Below are 21,659 nucleotides of genomic sequence, written 5' to 3'. Positions count from 1 at the left end.
TCTTGTTTGTTCCATTGATTTCTGCGGCTATCTCTCAGTATTTTAGTTCGTTGTTCCTTTTGGCATTTCTCATTTAGCAGTCCCCGCCTCCTCCATGCCCCGCATTCCGCGGGGTGTATGGCCATTAAAACCACCTTTAGGCAACATGGAGGCTGCCGTGCTCAAAGACCATCAGCAGACAGCCACCAAGTCAGCCTCCTGTGTCTAGGGGAAGCTCACGTCCCAGAGACCTGCCGACGTTGCCAGAATTTCCCTTCCAAGCATACCGCAACCCAGTGGCCAGGCTAAGGGCCCTACTGTGGGGGAAAGTTGTAGGCCAACATGCTCTTCTCCCTCAAACTCAGATGGCCTGCTCAGCCCCAACTCAGTCTCCTGAGGATACACTCGAAGCCAGAACCGGATTGGGGACTCTTCTTCAGCCCCACTCACTACCTGCCGCCATGACTTCAACCTCCTTGACATCAGCCTACCACCATGACGTCAACCTCTGCTCGGCTACGGTGCCTCTACCGACAAAGGAACTTAAGAAGAACCTCCAACTGGACCTGGAACTCCCTAGAATAAAAAGAGGTTAGCTGCTTCAACGCCAACTCTCCAAACGCCTATGGATCTGCCCTCGGGACCTCACTTCCCAAAGATTCCAAAGAAGCCACCTTCAACCATGGCCTCGGTACCCATCCAGACCTCCCCAGTACCAAGGGAGCATCCTTCGATTCCATCACAGCCGCCTCCGCAGTCTCCCATGAGATCCAACAGGTCAGGGAGAAGATCCCGAGGCATCAGATGCAGGAGAGCTCCCGGAATACTCTCTGGGCAGATCCCCCGAGAGAGAGGATACCACAGACGGGCATATTGCTCTCCTTCCTACTCTTGCAAAAAATACGGATACTGCTTTGATGATCGCTTTGACATGGGATGACAGGGATCTCTGTTACCAGCTGCATTACGATACCCAGAGACAATACCATCCTGAATGCTACTATCGCGGCTCACGTTACACTCGCGACCGCAGATCCAAGAGCCAGTCCTCACCTCAGTGCCGATCGCCTCCCCATCACGGTCTCTGTTGCCATGGGTGCTCTCCCCTCCATCCTTGAGGCAAACCCAAGTGCTTAAGGGACAGACCCATGAAGCCTTCATCTTAACACAGTGAATACAAACCTAACTGCAGTTCCACCCACTGTGGAAGACACTGCCACAAAGCGCAAAGCTGTTATTCCTCAGGTGGTAGCACCTGCTTCGTTGCCACCATCACAGCCTGAACCAGCAACAGCTCACCCAATCCCAGAAAGGGATTCCCATCCTCAGTGACCCCATTCTTTCTCATAAGGGACGGACTCAGATCCCCAGACATCGTATCGGGTTCCACGCCATCCAAACTCATTGAGGACCCAAAGCCCCCATCCCCATCTGAGGATTTAAAGATATTTTTGGAACAGATCCATGGAGTGGCTGCAGATCTAGGGCTCAACGTCAAAGAACCCCCAAAGAGCAAACCAGACCCACTCTCCGACCTGGTTGATTCCGACACGCAATCGATCATCTCTCTTCCAGTGAACTCTGCTCTTCTAGACATCACAAAGACCTGTGGGGACAAACCATCAGCCCTATGACCTCTGAAAAGACAGAGACCTTCTACAGGGTGCAGACAAAGAGCTGTGAGTTGCTTCAAAAGCACCCTACACCCAACTCTACAGTGGTGGAAGCAGGCCAGGGTGAAAAATAAATCCATCTCTGCACCAGTGGACAAAAAGGGCAAAATGCTTGATTCATTGGGAAGGAGGTTTTATTCTACCTCCACACTCCAATTAAAAGTGGCCAACTACCAGGCCTGTATGGCCAAGTACAACCACCTGCTTGCGGGGGAAGCAACACCTTATACAGAACAACTTCTGCAAGTCAGCAAGGAAGCTATTCTTTCGATACCGAAAGAGGCTGTCTGCCTGAACAAGCAGCAACGCCATACCTCAGGGCAGGCAGTGGAATGTGCAGCAAGGAATATGGCTACCTCGGTCACTCTCCCATGTAGCACGTGTTTGCGCCCCGCTGGCCTCAGTCCGGAGGCATGTATGCGAATTGAGAACCTGTCATTTGATGGGCAAGTGCTGTCTGGAGAAAAGACGGATGAGATGATGGAAAGAGCGCAGAAGCTCTGCAAAACGGTGAAGCCAGTGAGTTTCACATCTTCCTCATAGACGAGATCTTATAGAGACAGAAAAAGCACTGACGCTTTTGAACTTGGGTGCTGGAGAAGACTTTTGAGGATACCACCATGGGCAGCCAGGAAAACAAGCCAATGGATCATAGAACAAATCAGTCCAGAATTTTCCCTCGAGGCACAAATGACCAGGCTCAAACTAGCATACTTCGGACACATTATGCGAAGACCCAGCTCCCTTGAGAAGTCTATAATGCTGGGGAAAGTGGAAGGAAAGGAAAGAAGAGGATGATCAGCAGCAAGGTGGATGGATTTGATTACGACAGCAATGAATTGAGAGACCTTCAAGGCCAAGTGGGAGACAGATCATCCTGGAGAGAATCTATCTATGTGGTCGCTAAGAGTCGACACTGACTTGATGGCACTTAATCCATCAATCAGTCAATCAATAGAGGCCCCCAAATCCATGGCCCATAACTTCTGGGCCATCAAACCACACCTTTTCGGAACAGTCCTTTCACCCCTCATGACACCCTCAACACAGGAAACACACATATCAGCCTCCCAAGACCCAATCCCAACCCAAACCAGCTTCTTCCTACCCTAAAAGAACCTGCTGGTCACCAGTTTGGAACTTGACGACACCCCTACCCAGAAGCATGAGAGGACATAACATCGGAACCAATGTGTTTTATCCATAGTTCGGCTTGGCTGTGCACTCAAGTTCCACACAAATCCTCCAGACTCTGGGATACGAACCACATGCCCCAATCCCATTCTTTGGGAAGAAGTCCATTCATTTATTGGGAAGAGGAGCTATAAAGCCAGTCCAGGAAAACTACCAGAAGGATTCTGCTCCCTATATTTCACCATCCCCAAGAGGGACAGTGGCCTATCCCCCATTATGGACCTCTGAGATCTCAACACCTTCGTGACCTACAGAAGGTTCAGTTCATTCACGGTCTCTTCCATCCTTCCTTTGCTTCACAAAGGCATGTGGTTCGCATCTATAGGTCTAGAAGACACATACTTCCACATCTCTATCTGACCCCAACACTACAAATACTTTTGCTTCTGGATAGGAGCACAGACCTTTCAATTCAGGGCCATGCCATTTGGTCTTTCAACGTGGGTTTATACAAAATGCATGGCAGTCATCGTCACCCACCTGCAGGAAGCAGGAGTGCATATATTCTCTTAGCTAGACGCCTGGCTCCTGGCCGCAGACACCAGGCAGAAGCGACAGGAACACATACAGCTGACTCTGCACCTTCTCGAACATCTGGACCTCAAAGTGAACCACAAAAAATCCAATCTTACACTGTCATAGATCATAAAGTACCTGGGCACCAAATGGTATGCTACAAAAGGGTCCGTGTTCCTCCCTGCAGACTGCATCACGAATATCGCATGGTTGACCCACGCCTTAACTTTTCATGGGCCACACAAAGCACACATAATTCAGTGTGCTTTAGGCCTCATGGCATCCACCACAGTTGTCCTTCCCTTGGCGTGACTCAAAATGAGGCTGCTACAACGTTGGTTCCTAGACACCTTCAATCCAAGAACGCAATCTCAGTCCCCCAGGCTAAAGATGCCACCATCAATCTGCAGGCCCGTGGCCTGGTGGTCCCAGCCAGAGAACCTTTCCAGTTGTACGCCGTTTGCAACATCTGTTCCACGGAATTCCTTCACCACGGATGCCTCGGAACTCAGCTGGGGCGCTCACTGAGGCCCCCACGGAATCAATGGCTCATGGATATCAAGAGAAGCAACACTCCACACAAACGATTTCAAGCTTTTGGCCGTATTCAAGGCTCTCCAAACCTTCTTACCAATATTACAGGGCCCAAAGATCCAAATCCTCACTGACAATACCACGGCAAAAGCATGCATAAATTGCCAGGAAGGGGCTGGATCTCATGCCCTGCTAGACCTGTCCATAAGGCCATGGAGCTGGTCAACACGTCACAACCTGTGCATCTCTGCCGTACATGTGCAGGGAACAAACAGCATCAGGGCAGACCCCCTAAGCAGAACTCCCATGCTTTCTCACAAGTGGTGCCCACACCACGAGAAGGAGTTCTGGAGTGGGGTACTCTGACCATAGACATGTTGGCCACGGCCCATAACGCTCATTGCCCCAAGGCATGGGACCAAACTCCATGGGTGACACCTTCACAATACCTTAGGCGAAGCACTTCCTCTAGTCTATATGTTTCCCCCCAAGACCACCACTCTCCCTCAAGTCCTACAGAAAATCAGGTGGGGCAGAGCAAACTGTGTCCTGATCGCCCCGTGGTGACCATGCCCCCACTGGTTTCCTCACCTGCTACACCTGGCGGACTATACTTACCTGCATCTACCAGTCAACGAAGTAATACTCTCCGAGGTCAAAGGAACTCTGCTTCACCCAGAAGTATTCAGGATGTGCCTTGCGGCATGGAGAATCCCACCAAATGGCCATCGGACATGCAGGAAGTCCTGACAGCATTGTGTTAGCCCATGACGCTCAAATACTATGAAGCGAAATGGAAAAGATTCACCACCTTCACAAGATCACGGGGTGTTTCACCGCGAAGGGCTCCAGAATACCTCCTCCTCTCACACTTGTTATCAGTCAGGCTATCTGGGCTGCCAATGTTTCCATCCACGTACACCTGGCAGGTACAGCGGCCCATAGTCCCTAACACAGGGACCCACACTTTTCACAATCCCATAAGTGAAGTGGTGCCTGGAGGGCCTTAATAACCTTCTCCTGGACCCCCCACCGCCCCAGATCCCTATGCCCTGGGACCTACTGCTGTCGCCGCTCATGGACAAGCCCTTTGAACCTGTGGCCACCTCTGATCTTCGGCTACTGACTATGAGGACTGCCTTTTTAGTTGCTATCTCCTCTGGCCACAGAGTAGGTGAACTTAGAGCATTAGAAAAGACTACTCATACCTGGCCTTCCACGATGAAAATGTGGTCTTACAATTGGATATCCAGTTCCTTAGAGGAGAGCTGGTCTTGTAGTAGCAAGCATGACTTGTCCCCTTAGCTAAGCAGGGTACACCCTGGCTTGAATGTGAATGGGAGACCAGAAGTGTGAGCACTGTAAGATCTTCCCCTCAGCGGGTGGAGCCGCTCTGGGAAGAGCAGAAGGTTCCCAGTTCCCTCCCTGGCAGCATCTCCAAGATCGGGCTGAGAGAGATTCCTGCCTGCAACCTTGGAGAAGCCGCTGCCAGTCTGTGTAGACAATACTGAGCGACATGGACCTATGGACTGGCTCAGTATATGGCAGCTTCCTATGTTCCTTCCAAAGATCGTATCAGAATTTCACAGGTCACAGGACATCTGCTTTCCGAACCTGTCGACACCTGCGGAATGAAAACTCCACACTCTGCAAATACGCAGGGCCCTAGCCTTCTATGTAGACTGGACAGACCCATTTCGACAGACCTAACAGCCTTTTCGTGGCCCATGGCCTCCCATTACAAAGGCACAGAGCATCTGTGCTAGTCTCAACCTTGTGATGGAAACCATCAACTTGTGGGCCCTCTGCCCCTTACACCGATGCGGGCTCACTCAACGTGAGCACATGTCCACGGCCTTCAAAAGGGGCGTCCCCATCTACTCTGCCCGTAGGGCTGCCACACAGGCCACACTGGTGTTGATCATACGCCGTCATGCCCTGGCTGTGTGAGCCTGTCGCAATGCTGCCTTCAGGAAAGCGAAGGCAGCAATCCGTCTTTGCCTGATGGTCTCTCCTGCACCCTCCTCCAGGCCTGTGAGCTTGTGATGAGCCCATCAGTGTGAAGTGCAGGGCCACGGAAGAGAAACTCAGCTTGCTTCCCTGGAAGTGAAGTTCTTCTAGTGGCCACCTGTACCTTCACACATAGAGTTGCCATGTCCCGCAAAATTCCAGATTCCACCTGGTTTTTAAGCATCTCGCCCAGATTGCTTAGCCCACCCAGATCTACCCAGATTTCCGCTTTCATCTTTTTAAAAACAGCTAAGCTCTTGCCCTTGTAGAAGCGGAGTTATGGAGCAAACGGTGCAGTCACTCTTCTGCTCAGAAATTATTTTCCAGCCAGTTTACATGATATGCAAATGAGGCACCTGGATTTGGGAAGCCAGAAGAGGGGCAGCCCTCTTCACACGCCCACCTGGCCTCTCCACTGCGGGGTGTGGCGGCAGAATCCGGAACTGGAGGGTGGGAAGGGTGCCTGTGGTGTGTATAGACTAGGACGGGGGCGAGGCCCTTTCCCGCCTCAACTCTGAGAGCAGCACGAGCTTGGCATGTTCCTGGACGGGTCTCGACGCATGCGTGGAAGTGTGAAGGTGCAGGTGGCCTCCAGACACACACACACACCCCCCACGCAAAAGGCCACTGCGGCTGTAACGTTCTCTTTCTCCGTAGTTCATTACGCTCGCCCCATCATCATCCTGGGTCCTACGAAGGATCGAGTCAACGACGACCTCCTCTCGGAGTTCCCCGACAAATTCGGCTCCTGCGTCCCACGTGAGTCCCCCAGGACGTGCCCCCCACCTGCCCGGGGAAGGGGGTCAGTGGGCGGAAGGCCTTCTGCTGGGGAGGGGAGGGGAGAGAGGGCAGCAGGCCCAGGCGCGTGACGGACGCTCTGCCCCCCTCCTCAGACACCACGCGGCCGAAGCGGGAGTATGAGGTGGACGGCCGAGACTACCATTTTGTGGCCTCGCGCGAGAAGATGGAGAAGGACATTCAGAGCCACAAGTTCATCGAGGCCGGCCAGTACAACAGCCACCTCTACGGGACGAGCGTTCAGTCTGTGCGCGAGGTGGCTGAGCAGGTAGGCTAGTGGCGGAGGAAAGGGGAGCCGAGGGCATGGGGGGCCGGCGGCGGCGGGACATTGGGGCGGATGCAGATGCCGCAGATGCCTCGGCCCCTGGAGCAGGGATGGTCACCCTGAGGGTCTCCAGCTGTCGTTGGACTACAACGCCCATCATCCCCCACTGCAGTCTTTTGTAGCAGAGCATGATGGGAGTTGTAGTCTGAAACGTTGAAACAGAAGGCCGACCTGTCTTCGATTGGCACATCGTCTGGGAAATTATTTTTGCACAAAATCTGGGACAGCCTTGATTGGCACTCGACCTGATTTGCACAAAAATCCAGGTGAAAATAGCAGCAAGAGGGAACTCTGAATTAAGCAAGCAGCGAGCTAATTGAGACCCATCTTTTGGATCCGGTGATGCAAAGCAGCTCTCCGTGTTCAGCACCGTGCGGTGCCCCACCAAGATCTGTCCCAAGGCAGGACTGCTGCTAACCCATTCCTTAGGTCATCCGAGTTGCCAAAGTCCCTCCTTCTCGGCATGTGGAGCTGCATTTGGAACTGCATTGCTCCAGATGTTCTATATATTCTGCGGTGACCTTGACCAGGAAAGGGGATCTGATGCAGGGTCCTGCTTTCCTCAAAATCTCCATTATTGTCAAAAGCAAAATTCCAGCCCTTCTTGTTTTGGAGATGCACTCCGAGACCCACCGGCAGTGCCCCACAGAACTGGAGCCCCCTGGGCAGTTGGCTTACTGCCTGGCTTTGCAAGAACGACTGCTTGTTGGGCGGGGGGCGAGAGTTCCAAGGGACTAGCATCTGGCCCCCTTCAGTTTGGGGCGTGCACAGTTGAAAGGGGGTGCCGGGGTGAAGGAACCCCCAGGTTTGTTTCTAACCCCCTTCCTCTCTCCCCACCCAGGGCAAGCACTGCATTTTAGACGTGTCGGCCAATGCAGTGCGCAGGCTTCAGGCGGCACAGCTGCACCCCATCGCCGTCTTCATCCGGCCTCGCTCCTTGGAGAACGTGCTGTGAGTCCCTGGCCGGGGGGTGGGGGTGGGGCATAGAATGTGCCGTGGGGGGTGGGCTTTCCTCGCCCCCGAGGTGTGGCCTGCTTTAGCCTTCAAGGATGTGGTGGTGGTAGTGGTGGTGGTGGGAGTGGGCGAGAAGAGGCACAAGGGTTTGATGATGAACTGGGTAGGCGGCGGAAGTTAATACCGTTATTTCTAGTGGGAAGAAAGTGGGTAGGGCCCCCTCCGCCAATGCTAGAACTGGGGGCAACCCTCTGAAATGCTGGGCAGGAGATTCAGGACGGACAAAAGGAAAGACATCTTTAATCCTGTAATGGTTAATCTGTGGAACTCGCTGCCACAAGATCTGGTGATGGTCACCAGCTTTGATGCCTTTTAAAAGGGAATCAGACAAATGTGTGGAGGAAGAGAGGCCTCTCAGTGGCAATTGAGACAAGGATAATGAAACAGAACCTCCAGATTCAGAGACAGTGTATCTCTGAACATGTGTTGTTGTAGGGCAGACAGCAGGGAAGGGCTATTACCTTCCTCATGTCCTGCTTGTCTCATTAAGGCATTGTGGCCACAGTGGGAAACAGGACTTATTGACCTCAGGTCTGATCTAGCTGGGCTCTTCTTAGGTTCTGATTAGCAATGAAAGTTAAGCATGGAACTTCCACTTGCAGAGGCAGTCTGCCTCAGAGTACCACACAGGCCGAGGGAAGTCTTTGTGTGCCCAAAGGGAGCGAAATCGCCTGTGTGAGGTGCTTGGGGGGCTGTGTGTACACGTCCCGATCCTGGGGCCTGCAGGCAGCATCGGGGGGAGAACGTTCTCGCAGTTGGCACAGACTGATGGTGGCCTCTCTTTTATCCCCAGAGAAATTAACAAGCGGATAACGGAGGAGCAGGCGCGGAAAGCCTTCGACAGAGCCACAAAGCTGGAGCAGGAGTTCACGGAGTGCTTCTCGGGTGGGTCCCTTGCTGCCCCTGGTCACAGTCCCAAACCATAAGCTCCATACAGTTCTCAACAGTTTAAGGGGGGGTTATATATTTATTTAAACGTTTGTGCAATTTCACCTGTCTTTTCCTTTGAACAACAACAAAAAGAAAGCCCAGGCCGCTTGCTTGCTTGCTTGCTTGCTTGCTTGCTTGCTTGCTTGCTTGCTTGCTTGCTTGCTTAAATTGGGAATTCTCTCTGGTAGAGAAACCCTTTTTCAATTATAGCAGAGTGCACAGAGGAATTTAGTTAGGCATGTGTGTATGCTGAGAGTAAAGTAACTTGGAGCCAGTTCATAGTTTCAAATCAATACAGAAGTAGTATTTATTAGAGAACTCCGTTCTAGATAGGAAAGTGAGGAGTTAGGATCTCTAATCTAGCTAGCTAGCTGGATGCAGATGGATTCTGCATCTTCTCTGCACACATGCTGCAGGGAGAGGAGCTTGCTTGCATGTTGCAAGGTAGAAGGGACAGGAAGAGAAGAGAGGAAGGAAGTTAGTCCCTAAGAGTCGCAATCTACATATCCAAAGGGATAGTGTCAGAGCAGTAGAGAAGGGATGACCAATGTCTTGACCCTCTAGCCCTCTGACTCACTAGTCTGTCCTCCACTGTCACTGAGACAAGAGACAGCGCAAAGTCCTTCACTTCCAGCACTTAATTAAGTGCCATCCAGTCGGTGTTGACTCTTGGAGACCACATAGAGAGATCCAGCCCCACAGGCAGGATGGGGGTGCTTAGGGTTCTTTAGCCCCAGGGAGTTTTGTGTTCCTGGGCGGAGAGGAAGGCGACAGCATGGAGCTGCTGCCATGCCTGGCCCTGGGAGTGTGTAGGCTAGCGGGGTAGAACCGCAACCACCGTCCCGCTAACCCCCCCCCACGCCCCGATTCCCACTGACTATGTTTTGCCAACTGCGAAGTTTTCCTTGCATGGACGCTTGCGGTTGTGAGGGATGATTGTATTGGTATTTTTTAATCTATATATCGGTGGTGTTGCGCTTAACAGCCGCACAGTAGAACAACTGGATTTTGCAGTTGTTGAGCTGCTGCAAACTGTCCATATTTATAGGCCGCCTTTCACCCTAAGGCCCCAGGGCAGCTAAGAAGACAAGAACAATCCAATGAAAACAAAAGCAAAACAAATTCAGCCAAAAATGTCAAAAGAACAAGGGGCAGCTCATTGGCCAGAAGCCGGCGATTTAACCGTTCCGGGCGTCTGGGGAGGAGAACATAGGAAAACTTCCATATACTGAGTCAGACTCTTGGTCCATCTAGCTCAGTATTATCTACCCAGACTGGCAGCGGCTTCTCCCAGGTGGCAGGCAGGAGTCTCTCTCAGCCTGATCATGGAGATGCTGCCAGGGAAGGAACTTGGAACCTTCTGCCCTTCCCAGAGCGGCTCCGTCCCCTAATAAGGGGAATATCTTCCAGTGCTCACACTTCTAGTCTCCCAGTCATGTGCAACCAGGACGGACCCTGCTTAGCTAAGGGGACGAGTCATGCTGGCTACCACCAGACCAGCTCTCCTCAGGTTTTGTAGCAAGGGGACTTTTCTGGTGCCCCGCCCTCCCAGAAGGTATCCTTTTCAATGAGCTAGTGATGTGGTAGGGCTTCCAGTTGCTCTAGGGCAGGGATTCCCAGTGTTGGGTCCTCAGATGTTATTGGACTTCAACTCCCATAATCCCCTCGCCCCAGTGGCCTTTGGTTGGGGATTATGGGAGTTGAAGTCCAAAAACATCTGGGGACCCAGCGTTGAGAATCCCTGCTCTAGGGCACTGGTGTTGCAGTGTTCTTGCACAAGAACACCACTGGGAAATGTATATTAAAAAGATCAAAACTCCAGGCCACAGTAAGGATGGAACGCACTTCCATTCCAGAGGGAAGGTTCCCGCTCCCAGCCCTGCCCCCAGGGTGAATGCAAAACCTGGTTTGGAGTTAGAGCTCCATTGCAGTTGCTGGGGCTTCCCCTTGATCTAGCATGCCGTTATTCTTGTGCAAGGACACCGGGATTTGTTTTTTGTTTGTTTGTTTTTTAAGGCAGAAAATGACCTTTGCGGGGAATCTGCAGGCACCCCGACACACACACACTCTCCCCATTCACTACCATGGTATCTCAGGTGGAGGCCATGGCCAGGAGCGCTTTCTATCAGCTTTGGCTGATTCGACAGCTGCATCCATTCCATGAAAAGAACGATCTCAAAACAGTGGTGCATCAGCCGATAACCTCCAGGCTTGACTACTGCAATGCGCTCTACATGGGGCTGCCTTTGTATGTAGTTTGGAAACTTCAGTTAGTCCAAAATGCGGCAGCCAGAATGGTCTCTGGGGTAACCCGGAGAGACCATATTATGCCTGTCTTAAAACAGCTGCACTGGCTGCCGATATGTTTCCGGGCAGAATACAAAGTGCTGGTTATTACCTTTGAAGCCCTGAACGGCTTGGGTCCGGGTTACCTTAGAGAGCACCTTCTTTGGTATGATCCCCATCGCTCATTGAGGTCATCTGGAGAGGTCCATCTCCAATTGCCACCGGTACGTCTGGTGGCAACTCAGAACCGGGCCTTTTCTGCAGCTGCTCCTGGTCTCTGGAATGCACTCCCAGCAGATATCCGCAGTTTAGGCTTGCTGTCGGCCTTGAAGAGAGCCCTAAAAGCCTATTTATTTGGCCTGGCCTTCCAAGGCTTATAAAGTGTTGTTGTTTTTTAAAGTATTTTAATTGGTTTTAAATAGTTTTAATCATTTTTTAATTGTTTTTATATTGTTTTAGCATTGTTTTAATTGTGGGTTTTATGTCTTTTTAAAAGTTATTGTACACCGCCCAGAGCCTCTGGATGGGGCGATTTATAAATGTAATAACTAACTAACTAACTAACTAACTAACTAATAATACCTGGACACTGGTGAATGTGCCCGGGGTGGATTAAGCTCTTTGCCGCCCATAGGTTTTTTAAACGTTAAAACCGCTGCCATGCTGTGTGTGCAGAAAAGCCCCAAATTGGAAAAGCCCAGAATGTTAGCTGTCATTTGGGAGGTAGGCAGGCTTGGGTTAGGAGGGGTATCACCACCCTCTCCATCGCTGCCGCCACCACGCTGCAGCGGGCGGTGGTTTTAAAGTTTAAAAAGCAGAGTTAAACTCCACCCCCCACCCCCCAGGTTTAAAGTTTGAATTTTTCCCCCCCATATGACCAAAATTTGCTGCTGGGGGAATTTGGCCACCCTATGCATGCAGTTGCCTCGATGTCCTCTCCTTTAATCTGCCCGTGGTGTTCCAGTTGGAAGCAGGAGGCCGAGGGCAGAAATGGGCAGGATGGATCAGGGGGAGGCAGCTATGCCACCAAGTCGTCCAGTGGCGACTCGGATCTGGGCCTTTTCTGTAGCGGCTCCTGGTCTCTGGAATGCACTCCCGGCAGATATCCACAGTTTAGGCTCACTGTCGGCCTTGAAGAGAGCCCTAAAAACTTACTTGTTTGGCTTGGCCTTCCAAAGTTTGTAAATTGTTTTTTAAAGTATTTTAATTAGTTTTAGATGGTTTTTAAATTAATTAATTCAATTGTTTTTGAATTTTTTAAATATTGTTTTTAGAAGTGTGTTTTAAATGGTGTGTGTTTTTATGTCTTTTTAAATTTGTTGTACACCGCCCAGAGCCTCTGGATGGGGTGGTTTATAAATGTAATAATAATATGTGAACAAACTGACGCTTGAAAAAGTAATGAAACGTAATCAACCATAAGAAAAAGCCACAACATGATTTATGCTTCTTTCTGCTTGTATGTGCTTATATGTGCTTTATATTCTCTCGTCCAAACTTACACCGCTTCCTCCCACAGTAAAGCCCCCAGTAGTCAGGGAAACCTCCTGGTCAGCCAATCCTGGCTGTCCGAGAAGCGTACCTGTATAATACCCATGGTCAGTGTTCCCTCTAAGGATGTTTTTTGATGTCCACTCAGTTAATTTTAGATTCCGCTCAGATTGAATCAGGAAGGCCACATTCTGAACACACATGTGCACATACGGTCTTGATCCTGCTGCTCAGAACAAAATTCATTCTGCACACAGATGGAAAAAATTAGAGAGAACACTGCCCACGGTTGCAAATGCCTTTCCCATGTCCACACACAACGTTTTTAAATGTACGCTTGAGAGCAATTAACATGATTGTCGTTAGGGTAGGTGGCTTCTCCTACCCTCATTCGGGAGCTAAGTGTGTTCCCGATATTTGATCGTGTGTTCGATAAAGACGAGGCCATTGGCGGGGAGCTGGGTTATCTGTCAAACTCCAGCGGGTGTGGACGAGCGCGTCCTGTTCAGATTCCATCCCCAGGTTCTGAACGAGATCAGTGGGGGAATTGTCTGACCCAGCTGGAGCTTGACAGACAATCCAGCTCCCCCCGCCTGATCTCGTCTTTATCTAACACACGATCAAATATTGGGAGCACGCCCGGCACCCGAGTGAGGGCAAGATGCTTTTGCCACCCTCCGCTTGATCATGAGAACAGCCCTGGCGTGTCTCCAGTTTTCGGGAGAACGCCCTCTTCGCCCATGCCCTGTGTAATCTTCTGCCTCTGTTCCCACAGCCATCGTAGAAGGAGACAGCTTTGAAGAAATCTACCACAAGATCAAAAGAATCATCGAAGAGCTCTCTGGTCCGTACATCTGGATCCCAGCTCGTGAGAGACTTTAGGAGCTATGAACTGATTTTTCCAGAAGGGATCGCGAACATAACGACAGCGGAGCAGCCTCCAGCGAGTGGGGGCCGACTCTGTCTCTTGCCACTGAACTTAGCTGTTTGGTTAATATTTTGGGGGTGGGCGGGGACGTCTTGGGATGGGCTTCTTTTGTTTCTTCCTTTTATTCTTTAATATTCTCATTTTTCTTTCTTTCTTTTTTTCTTCTTGCGTGATCCGGCCGCCCCGCTCCAAACCTGGTTCGAAACGCTCCCGTTTAATTTCTGCAGCAAAAGGGGTTTCCCCATCCTCAACAGCGCTAGGGCATGCATGCTGTCATTTGGGGGCAGGTGGTGGCGTGGGGAGCAGGGGGTGCAGGGAGGGCGGGATTTGTTTCTTAGATTCGGATCTCTTTTGTTTTATGAGCAGCAAAGTGGATAGAGGGGAGGCACGCACAGAAAACGAAGGCAAGAGAAAGACAGAAGCAAAACCAGGGAGATAGAGATATATTTTTTAAAAAAGAAACTTTTCTGCAAAGAGAAGCCGCTTTGATCAGTTTACCTTCTCTGGAAGGGGCTAGGATGCAATTTTTTTTAAAGTACCTTGAAACTGGGATGAGAGTTTGGCCAGGAGTTTAGGGACCCTTTTCATCTTGTGATCCTCCTTAGCAGAGAAGGGGTGAGACGGGGAGATCTCTTTGAAGTGAAAACGACTGTCAGAGAGAAAACTACGAAACAAATTCTCTGTGCTATGTTTTGCTTTTCTTAAGTTTGTTTTCCCCTGGGAAGGAAGACTTCGTTCCTTTCCACTCTATTTTTGGCTGAAGAGTCTTTTATGATGGAAACAAGCACAGATCCAGGACTGAAGAAGCTAAGATACTTTCTCACTTGCAAGTACGGCCTGTTGACTTTGGGATATATAATATATATAGATTATATATATATATATATATACATATACATATACATATACATAATTATTTTTTTCAATTGATTTTCTCTCTCTCTTGGTACCCCCCCTCTTATTTATTTATTTTTGTCCTCTACAGTGCATGGAAAGGGTTACTTGTGGCTTCAAAACTTTTCATAGAGAGGAGGACAAGCAAAACAAGACAAAAATAATTTAACCAATTTACTGATCTAGCAATCTATATTTTTCTTTCAGGGGGAAGGGAGGGAGAGGAGAAGAGAAGATAAAAAAGAAATAAGAGTCTTTGGTTTTGGTTATAATTTTTTTTAATGTCCTGTGACTATTTTGGGGGGTCATATCAAGTATTTTGGTGTGACTGTGCGTGACGTATGGAATTTAAAATTACAAAGGAGAACAGTTTTAAGGGGTGGGAGAGCTCTGTCAGAGGGCTGTCTTAGTTTCACATCTGAAGATTTTAATTTCCAAATCTAACGGATTCATTATTATTTTTTGTATATAACGGGGAGAGAGAAAAAGAGGATGGACTTGTGGGGGGATTTGCAGAAATAACCCCTCACTACCACCACCGCTGCTGCTGGCCCCACGCAAGGCACAAGACCCCCTGCACTGTAGCCCATCCAGAAGCGTGTGGGGTGGGGGAAGGGCTATGGGTCAACCATTCCTACAGGAAGGAAAACAGTTCTTCTGAAGAAGCTATTTCTGTAGCTGCTGTAGCGTTAAGCAACGTGGACCCTCAGGATCTAAGCTTCCACTGGGATGGGTGCCCCCACCAAAAATAAATCCAGGCTTCTTGGGGGCCCCCTCCCATTATTTTCTGAGTAAAATGTTAAAGGAAGGGGTTAAAACTAACATTTCAAAATGGGGACTGTGGTCTGGATGCTTCAGCCTAAGGAGAGAGGTTTTCCTTGGGGCTGGTTTTCCCTCCCCCCTCTCCAAAACAAACCCAAGCTTCCAGTCCTCACTGATTCAGGAATAAACTTCAGAGGAAGTGGTTAAGCGTGTCTCACTTATTAAAAGCTGCTGAGAGAGCATAAACTTGGCCTAGGAAATTGCTGGAGCTGGCCAGCAAAAGTTTTCTTCCCTTAGCAGCCCCACATCTTCGAAAGAAGCTCCCAGCTGAGGTGGAGAACCCCCTGCGAGGCTAAATGGAAGGGGAGTCTGGAGAACGATGGAGGGAACAGACGAGCACAAAGACCCACACACTTGCAGGGATGGGCCCCGTGTGGCTGTGCTCCCTCCACGCCCACCCCACCCCCCGCATCGGCACCTGTGTCGATGTGCCAGTTCACCTACAGACAGGTGGATCTGGGGAACCAGGGAAGCATCTTCCCCAAAGGGAAGGCAATGAGTCCAGACCTGGCCCCTCGACATGGCGCCACAGCTCAGTGGGGGCCCGGGCGCCTCCTCCAGAGCCCCTTCTGAAGTGGGTGGGAGAGTGGGGTGCCCACCTTCCTAGGTCCTCTGGGACTGTTGAGAGGGCTAGACAGGACCGGACGCCTGGGTCCCCTCCTTCCCCGCCCCTCGTGACGCTCCACATTTGGAGGTGCCTCTCGTCACACCGACTTGTCAAGGGCTTTCTCCCAAGAGACAGGAGGACCCCCCCACCCTGCTCCGCCCCAGGAGGCGTGTGTGGGCGCTGGAGAGTTTGCCGAGGGCCCCTTCCTTCCCCCTCCCCAGAGCTTTATTTAGAACAAAACAACTCCAGGATGTAATTGGAGGGGGTTTGTTTCTGTTTCTTGCTGGGGGCCATGTCAGGTTTGTTGGGGGTGGGGTGGGTGGGTGCAGGGACGGGCGGGGAGATATAAGAGAGTATTTTGCATAGAGATATTATCGCCTTCGGCAAAGAATAATTAAAAACCAACGAAAAAACCCACCCCCTCGTGTGGCTGTGTGATTGGTGGGGAGGGGCTTTCAGAATCCAGGGTTGGGGTCTGGCGGGGGGGGGTCACTTCATCTGAACAGCCACTTGGGCTTAACAAGGAAGTGCAAGGAAGCCGGAATTGCTTCTAGGCGTCTCTTCTGGCGTCCACGGCTAAAAGTGACCAGGTTTGTTCCGTTATTTGTTTGTTTTATTTATACCCCCCATCCCGACTCCAAAGCTCTAGTTGGTTCACAACAGTAAATACAATAAAAGCACAATAAAACAAATGATTAAAACCACAGTGCTTTAAAACAATTTAAAATATTCCAAGATTACTAAAAGCCAGGCTTTTTTTTAAAAAGGCATCTTAAGGGCTCTTTCAAAGGTTGAGACAGCTGTTAAGCCACGAGTATCTATAGGGAGTGCATTCCCCAGCCCAGGAGCAGCTACAGAGAAGGCCCACGCCCAGGTCGCCATCAGACGAGCTGGCAGCATCCGGAGACAGACCTCTCTCAATGACCTTAATGTGCCGTGGGGATCGTGCCGAAGAAGGCACTCTCCCAGGTAACCCAGTCCCAAGGGCTTTAAAGGTGATTACCAGCACTTTGTATTTTGCCCAGAAACCTATTGGCAGCCAATGCAGTTGTTTTAAAACAAGCATATTATGGTCTCTCCAAGAAACCCCAAAACCAATCTAGCTGCTTCATTTTGTACCAGCTGAAGTTTTCAAACTAGATACAAAGGCAGCCCCACGTAGATTGCATTGCAGTAGTCAAGCCTAGAGGTTACCAGAGAGTGCGCCATAGTTATGAGATCGTTATCTTCAGGGAACAAATGCAGCTGTCTTATCAACCAAAGTTGATAGCACTCCTGGCTATAGCCTCAATCTGAGAAACCAGAGTGAGGCCTGGATCCAGAAGTACTCCCAAGCTATGTACCTGTTCCTTCAGGGGGAGTGCAACCCCATCCAGAACAGGAAGATCTATCATGTCCCTCAAAGTCTGACTCCTTACCATGAGTACCTCAATCTTGTTTTAATTTAGTTTCAATTTATTATCCCTCATCCAGTCCATTATTGCCTGTAGGCAGGCATTTAGGGGGCTTATGCCATTACCCGATGATGTCATGGAGAAATAGATTTGGGTGTCATCAGCATATTGGTAGTACCCTGTGATGATTTCACCCAGCAGTTTCATGTACAGGTGAAACTTGGAAAATTAGAATATCGTGCAAAAGTCCATTAATTTCAGTAATGCAAATTAAAAGGTGAAACTGATATATGAGACAGACGCATTACATGCAAAGCGAGATAAGTCAAGCCTTAATTTGTTATAATTGTGATGATCATGGCATACAGCTCATGAAAACCCCAAATCCACAATCTCAGAAAATTAGAATATTACATGGAACCAAGAAGACAAGGATTGAAGAATAGAACAATATCAGACCTCTGAAAAGTATACAGTGTACTGTGCTTGATTGGCCAGCAAACTCTCCTGACCTGACCCTATAGAGAATCTATGGGGCATTGCCAAGAGAAGGATGAGAGACATGAGACCAAACAATGCAGAATTGCTGAAGGCCGCTAATGAAGCATCCTGGTCTTCCATAATACCTCATCAGTGCCACAGGCTGATAGCATCCATGCCACGCCGCATTGAGGCAGTAATTGCTGCAAAAGGGGCCCAAACCAAGTACTGAATACATATGCATGCTTATACTTTCCAGAGGTCCGATATTGTTCTATTCTTCAATCCTTGTCTTCTTGGTTCCATGTAATATTCTAATTTTCTGAGATTGTGGATTTGGGGTTTTCATGAGCTGTACGCCATGATCATCACAACTATAACAAATTAAGGCTTGACTTATCTCGCTTTGCATGTAATGCGTCTGTCTCATATATCAGTTTCACCTTTTAATTTGCATTACTGAAATTAATGGACTTTTGCACAATATTCTAATTTTCCGAATTTCACCTGTAGATGTTAAAAAGCATCAGAGATAAGCTGGATCTCTGAGGAGCATCCTACAATAGCTCTCGTTTCAGAGAGCAACTATCTCCGGGCTACACCATCTGGAATCTACCTGTGAGATAGGAACAGAACCACTGCAAAGCCGTACCGCCTATTCCCAAACCCCACAAATGATCCAGGAGGATCCCATGGTTGATTGTATCAAAAGCTGCAGAAAGGTCCAAAAGAAGCAACAGCATCATACTCCCTCTGTCCATTCCTTGGTGAGGATCATCCATCAGGGTGACCAGGGCTGTCTCCAACCCATAGCTTGCTCTAAAGCCAGTTTTAAATGGATCTAGATCATCAGTATCTTCCAAAACTACCTGGAGTTGATCAGCCCCCACCCTCTTAATTGCCTTGCCCACCCAAGGGAGGTTGGAGACCAGCCTAGAATTATCCATCACCGAGGGCTCCAGGGCAGGCTTTTTACGTAAAGGTCTCACAATTGCCTCCTTCACACATGGAGACATCCTGCCCTCCATTTGGGATGTCAACTAGGCCATCTCTAACAACTTCCCTGCTAGGTGTCATAAGCCAAGTTGGACATGGATCTAAAGGACAAGTGGTAGGCTAAACACCTCCAAGGAGTTTGTCCACATCCTCAAGAGCCACAAATTGAAACTGATCAATTCTAGTTGAACCAGAGGATTGATTGACCCTGCCATAACCATGAAACCCAAGTCGGCTCGAATGTGAGAGGTTTTATCTGCAAAGTTAAGAGCATCAAAGTGGGATGATAAAAAATGAAAATCTAAATTCAGAGAGGAAGAATCCGGAGAATCCCCTCACAACTCCACGGGATGTGAACTTGAGGACACAATACATGCAGAATAGAACCACGTTTTTGCTGCATGTATTGCCACAGAATAAGCCTTGAGATGGGCTTATTGGATTCAAGTTGAGTCTTCCTCCATTTATGCTCTAACCTTCTCCCTTGCCACTTCAACTCCCGTGGCTGTTCAGCATACTGTGAAGCCAGTTTTGAAGCAGAAGGGAGAGGACGCTTAGGGGCGATAGTGTCTACGGCCCTGGTAAGCTCTCTTTTCCAGGTCTCCACCAGAGCATCAACAGAATCACAGGCAGAACCAACTCTGAAACCCTCCAAGCCCTCATGGAATCCTATAGGATCCAGTAGCCTTCTTGGGAAGACCATTCTAATAGGTCCTGCACCCCTGAAGAGGTGGGGTGTGGCCATGAAAGCAACCTTAACTTGATGGTGGTCCATCCATGACAATGGAGACACTCTAGAAGTCTCCACCCGTGGAAGACCACCCTGAACAAAAGACCCAGTTGAGAATGTTACCAGCAATGTGTGTTGGCCCTGTGACCAATTGGGATAGGCCCCTAGCCACACCAGACAAGCCAGCCCCAAAGTGAACAGTGAAGACACCCAACACCAAAAGCCTGGGCAGCTCCAACACCAACTCCGTGACCAGCTCAGGGACTCCATTGGGCCACAGGGTGCTCAGTACACCCATAGAATTCCCAGTCAAGCCCTAGTCCCCAGGCCAAGATACACACACGCAATATGGTCCAGTTGTCTCACAGGGATTCTGGTAAGGGAGATGTTCTTTTGATGGGTCACAGCTACTCCACACATCCCGTCCCCGCCCGTTCCCCATACTTGCTCCACCCCTGGAGCAGTATGGAGCTGCGCCCATACCGGGCCATTAGCTCCCCCCAATGAGGTCTCAGTTATACAAGCCAAGTCGGCTCCCACATCCATGATCAAATCATGGATTATTTCGGTCTTACTTTGAACCGACCTGGCATTGCAAAGGAGCACAGTCAGGTTCTGAGGGTGGTTGGAACCACTCATAGGAACATAGGAAGCTGCCATATACTGAGCCAGACCCTTAGTCTATCTAGTTCAGTATTGTCTGCACAGACTGGCAGCGGCTTCTCCAAGGTTGCAGGCAGGAATCTCTCTCAGCCTGATCTTGGGAGATGCTGCCAGCGAGGGAACTTGGGACCTTCTTCTCTTCCCAGAGCAGCTCCATGCCCTGAGGGGAAGATCTGACAGTGCTCATACTTCTAGTCTCCCATTCATATGCAACCAGGGCAGACCCTGCTTAGCTAAGGGGACAAGTCATGCTTGTCCTACTCACCGAGGCCTGGGAGTTGACAGGGCAGCCAGAAGGGGAAACAGCTGTTAGACTTCTGATCTCCCTTCCCCTGTATCGGCTTGCCGACCTGCCAATGCCAAATCTTCTATTCCCTACCGTTACTGTAATAGCCGCTCCTGAACCCACAAAGGCGCTCCCTACCCTCTGATCCGTACCCGATCCCTGACACACAGCTGAAAATAGCCAGGCACTAACCAAGAGCCAAAGGCGTCCCTTCATGATCACTAAAAGGACCTCCAGCAAAAAGCTCTCCCACAAAAACAGGCTAGGAATGTATCTGACCCCACTCAAAGGCTGTCAAAAATACAAGACAAACAAACATCACCCACCCTCCACCCCACACCAAAGACCTCCACCAAAGACCAACCCTGTTTGGTGGTGGCTTCTATGGCTGCCTGTAGGCAGTGCGCCCAACAGTTGTGTTGGATGGCTGCTGGATTCCCTCTTATCAGCAGGAGAGCCAGCCACATCTTGCTCTCGTGGCCTCCCTCCAGCACATGTTGCGCATCAAAGTTAACTTGTCCAGGAGACCGCAGAAGCCAGGACAGAGAGAGAACTGCAGCAAAGCCCCTCTCACAATTATGCAGCTGGACACATGGTGTGCAATGCAAAAACAAACAAAGAACCCACAAAAAAAAAAACCCACAAAAAAACCCAGAAGCTCAGGTAAGCACCAATGCACTTTTCATGTGGCTGCCCTCTTGGATCAATAGGCATGACATTATCGCAAACCACGCCATTCAGGTCAAGTGTCTCTACGTGCCATAACATCTGCACCATGTTTGGTGCAAATGGGTGCTGGCACTGAGAAGTTGCTGCTGGGACACACACACACACACACACACACACACACACACACACACCAAGACAATCTCATAAGGGTACTTTCCATGTAGAAAGTAGGCTAAAAATGCATTGGGAACTACATTTTTCCACAGTTGGGCCAGTGGAGTTTAAGAAGAAGTAGGTTGTTTTTTTAAAAGAAATAGAGGAGGAAAAGAAACCTACAATAAAGATGAATGCTGGTTCCTTTCATTCTGTATAACCTTAGACAAAATGTGTCTTTGCGCCTTCTCTTACTCTCTCCCATTCTTTGTAAGGTACGTACCTCC

The 21,659-nt window shown here is 49.7% G+C and overlaps 1 protein-coding gene across 9 annotated transcripts in view; it reads left to right on the top strand.

Annotated features, from left to right (window-relative positions):
* DLG4 (discs large MAGUK scaffold protein 4) overlaps positions 1–16,418 on the top strand; it is a 122,382-nt gene extending 105,964 nt beyond the window's left edge. For all 9 annotated transcript variants that reach the window (XM_053261496.1, XM_053261491.1, XM_053261488.1 and 6 more), the window contains 5 exons: positions 6,564–6,665; positions 6,800–6,972; positions 7,871–7,980; positions 8,837–8,928; positions 13,526–16,418. In XM_053261496.1, the coding sequence (XP_053117471.1) occupies positions 6,564–6,665; positions 6,800–6,972; positions 7,871–7,980; positions 8,837–8,928; positions 13,526–13,632 (584 nt within the window). In that variant the 3' untranslated portion in view covers positions 13,633–16,418. The remainder of the gene's footprint in view (positions 1–6,563; positions 6,666–6,799; positions 6,973–7,870; positions 7,981–8,836; positions 8,929–13,525) is intronic.
* The last annotated feature ends 5,241 nt before the right edge of the window (positions 16,419–21,659 follow it).

This window comes from Hemicordylus capensis, chromosome 6 (assembly GCF_027244095.1).
Source record: "Hemicordylus capensis ecotype Gifberg chromosome 6, rHemCap1.1.pri, whole genome shotgun sequence".
NCBI lineage: Eukaryota > Metazoa > Chordata > Lepidosauria > Squamata > Cordylidae > Hemicordylus > Hemicordylus capensis.
Note: the sequence above shows the minus strand (reverse complement) of the source record. Positions and strands in the feature narration are given on the sequence as shown.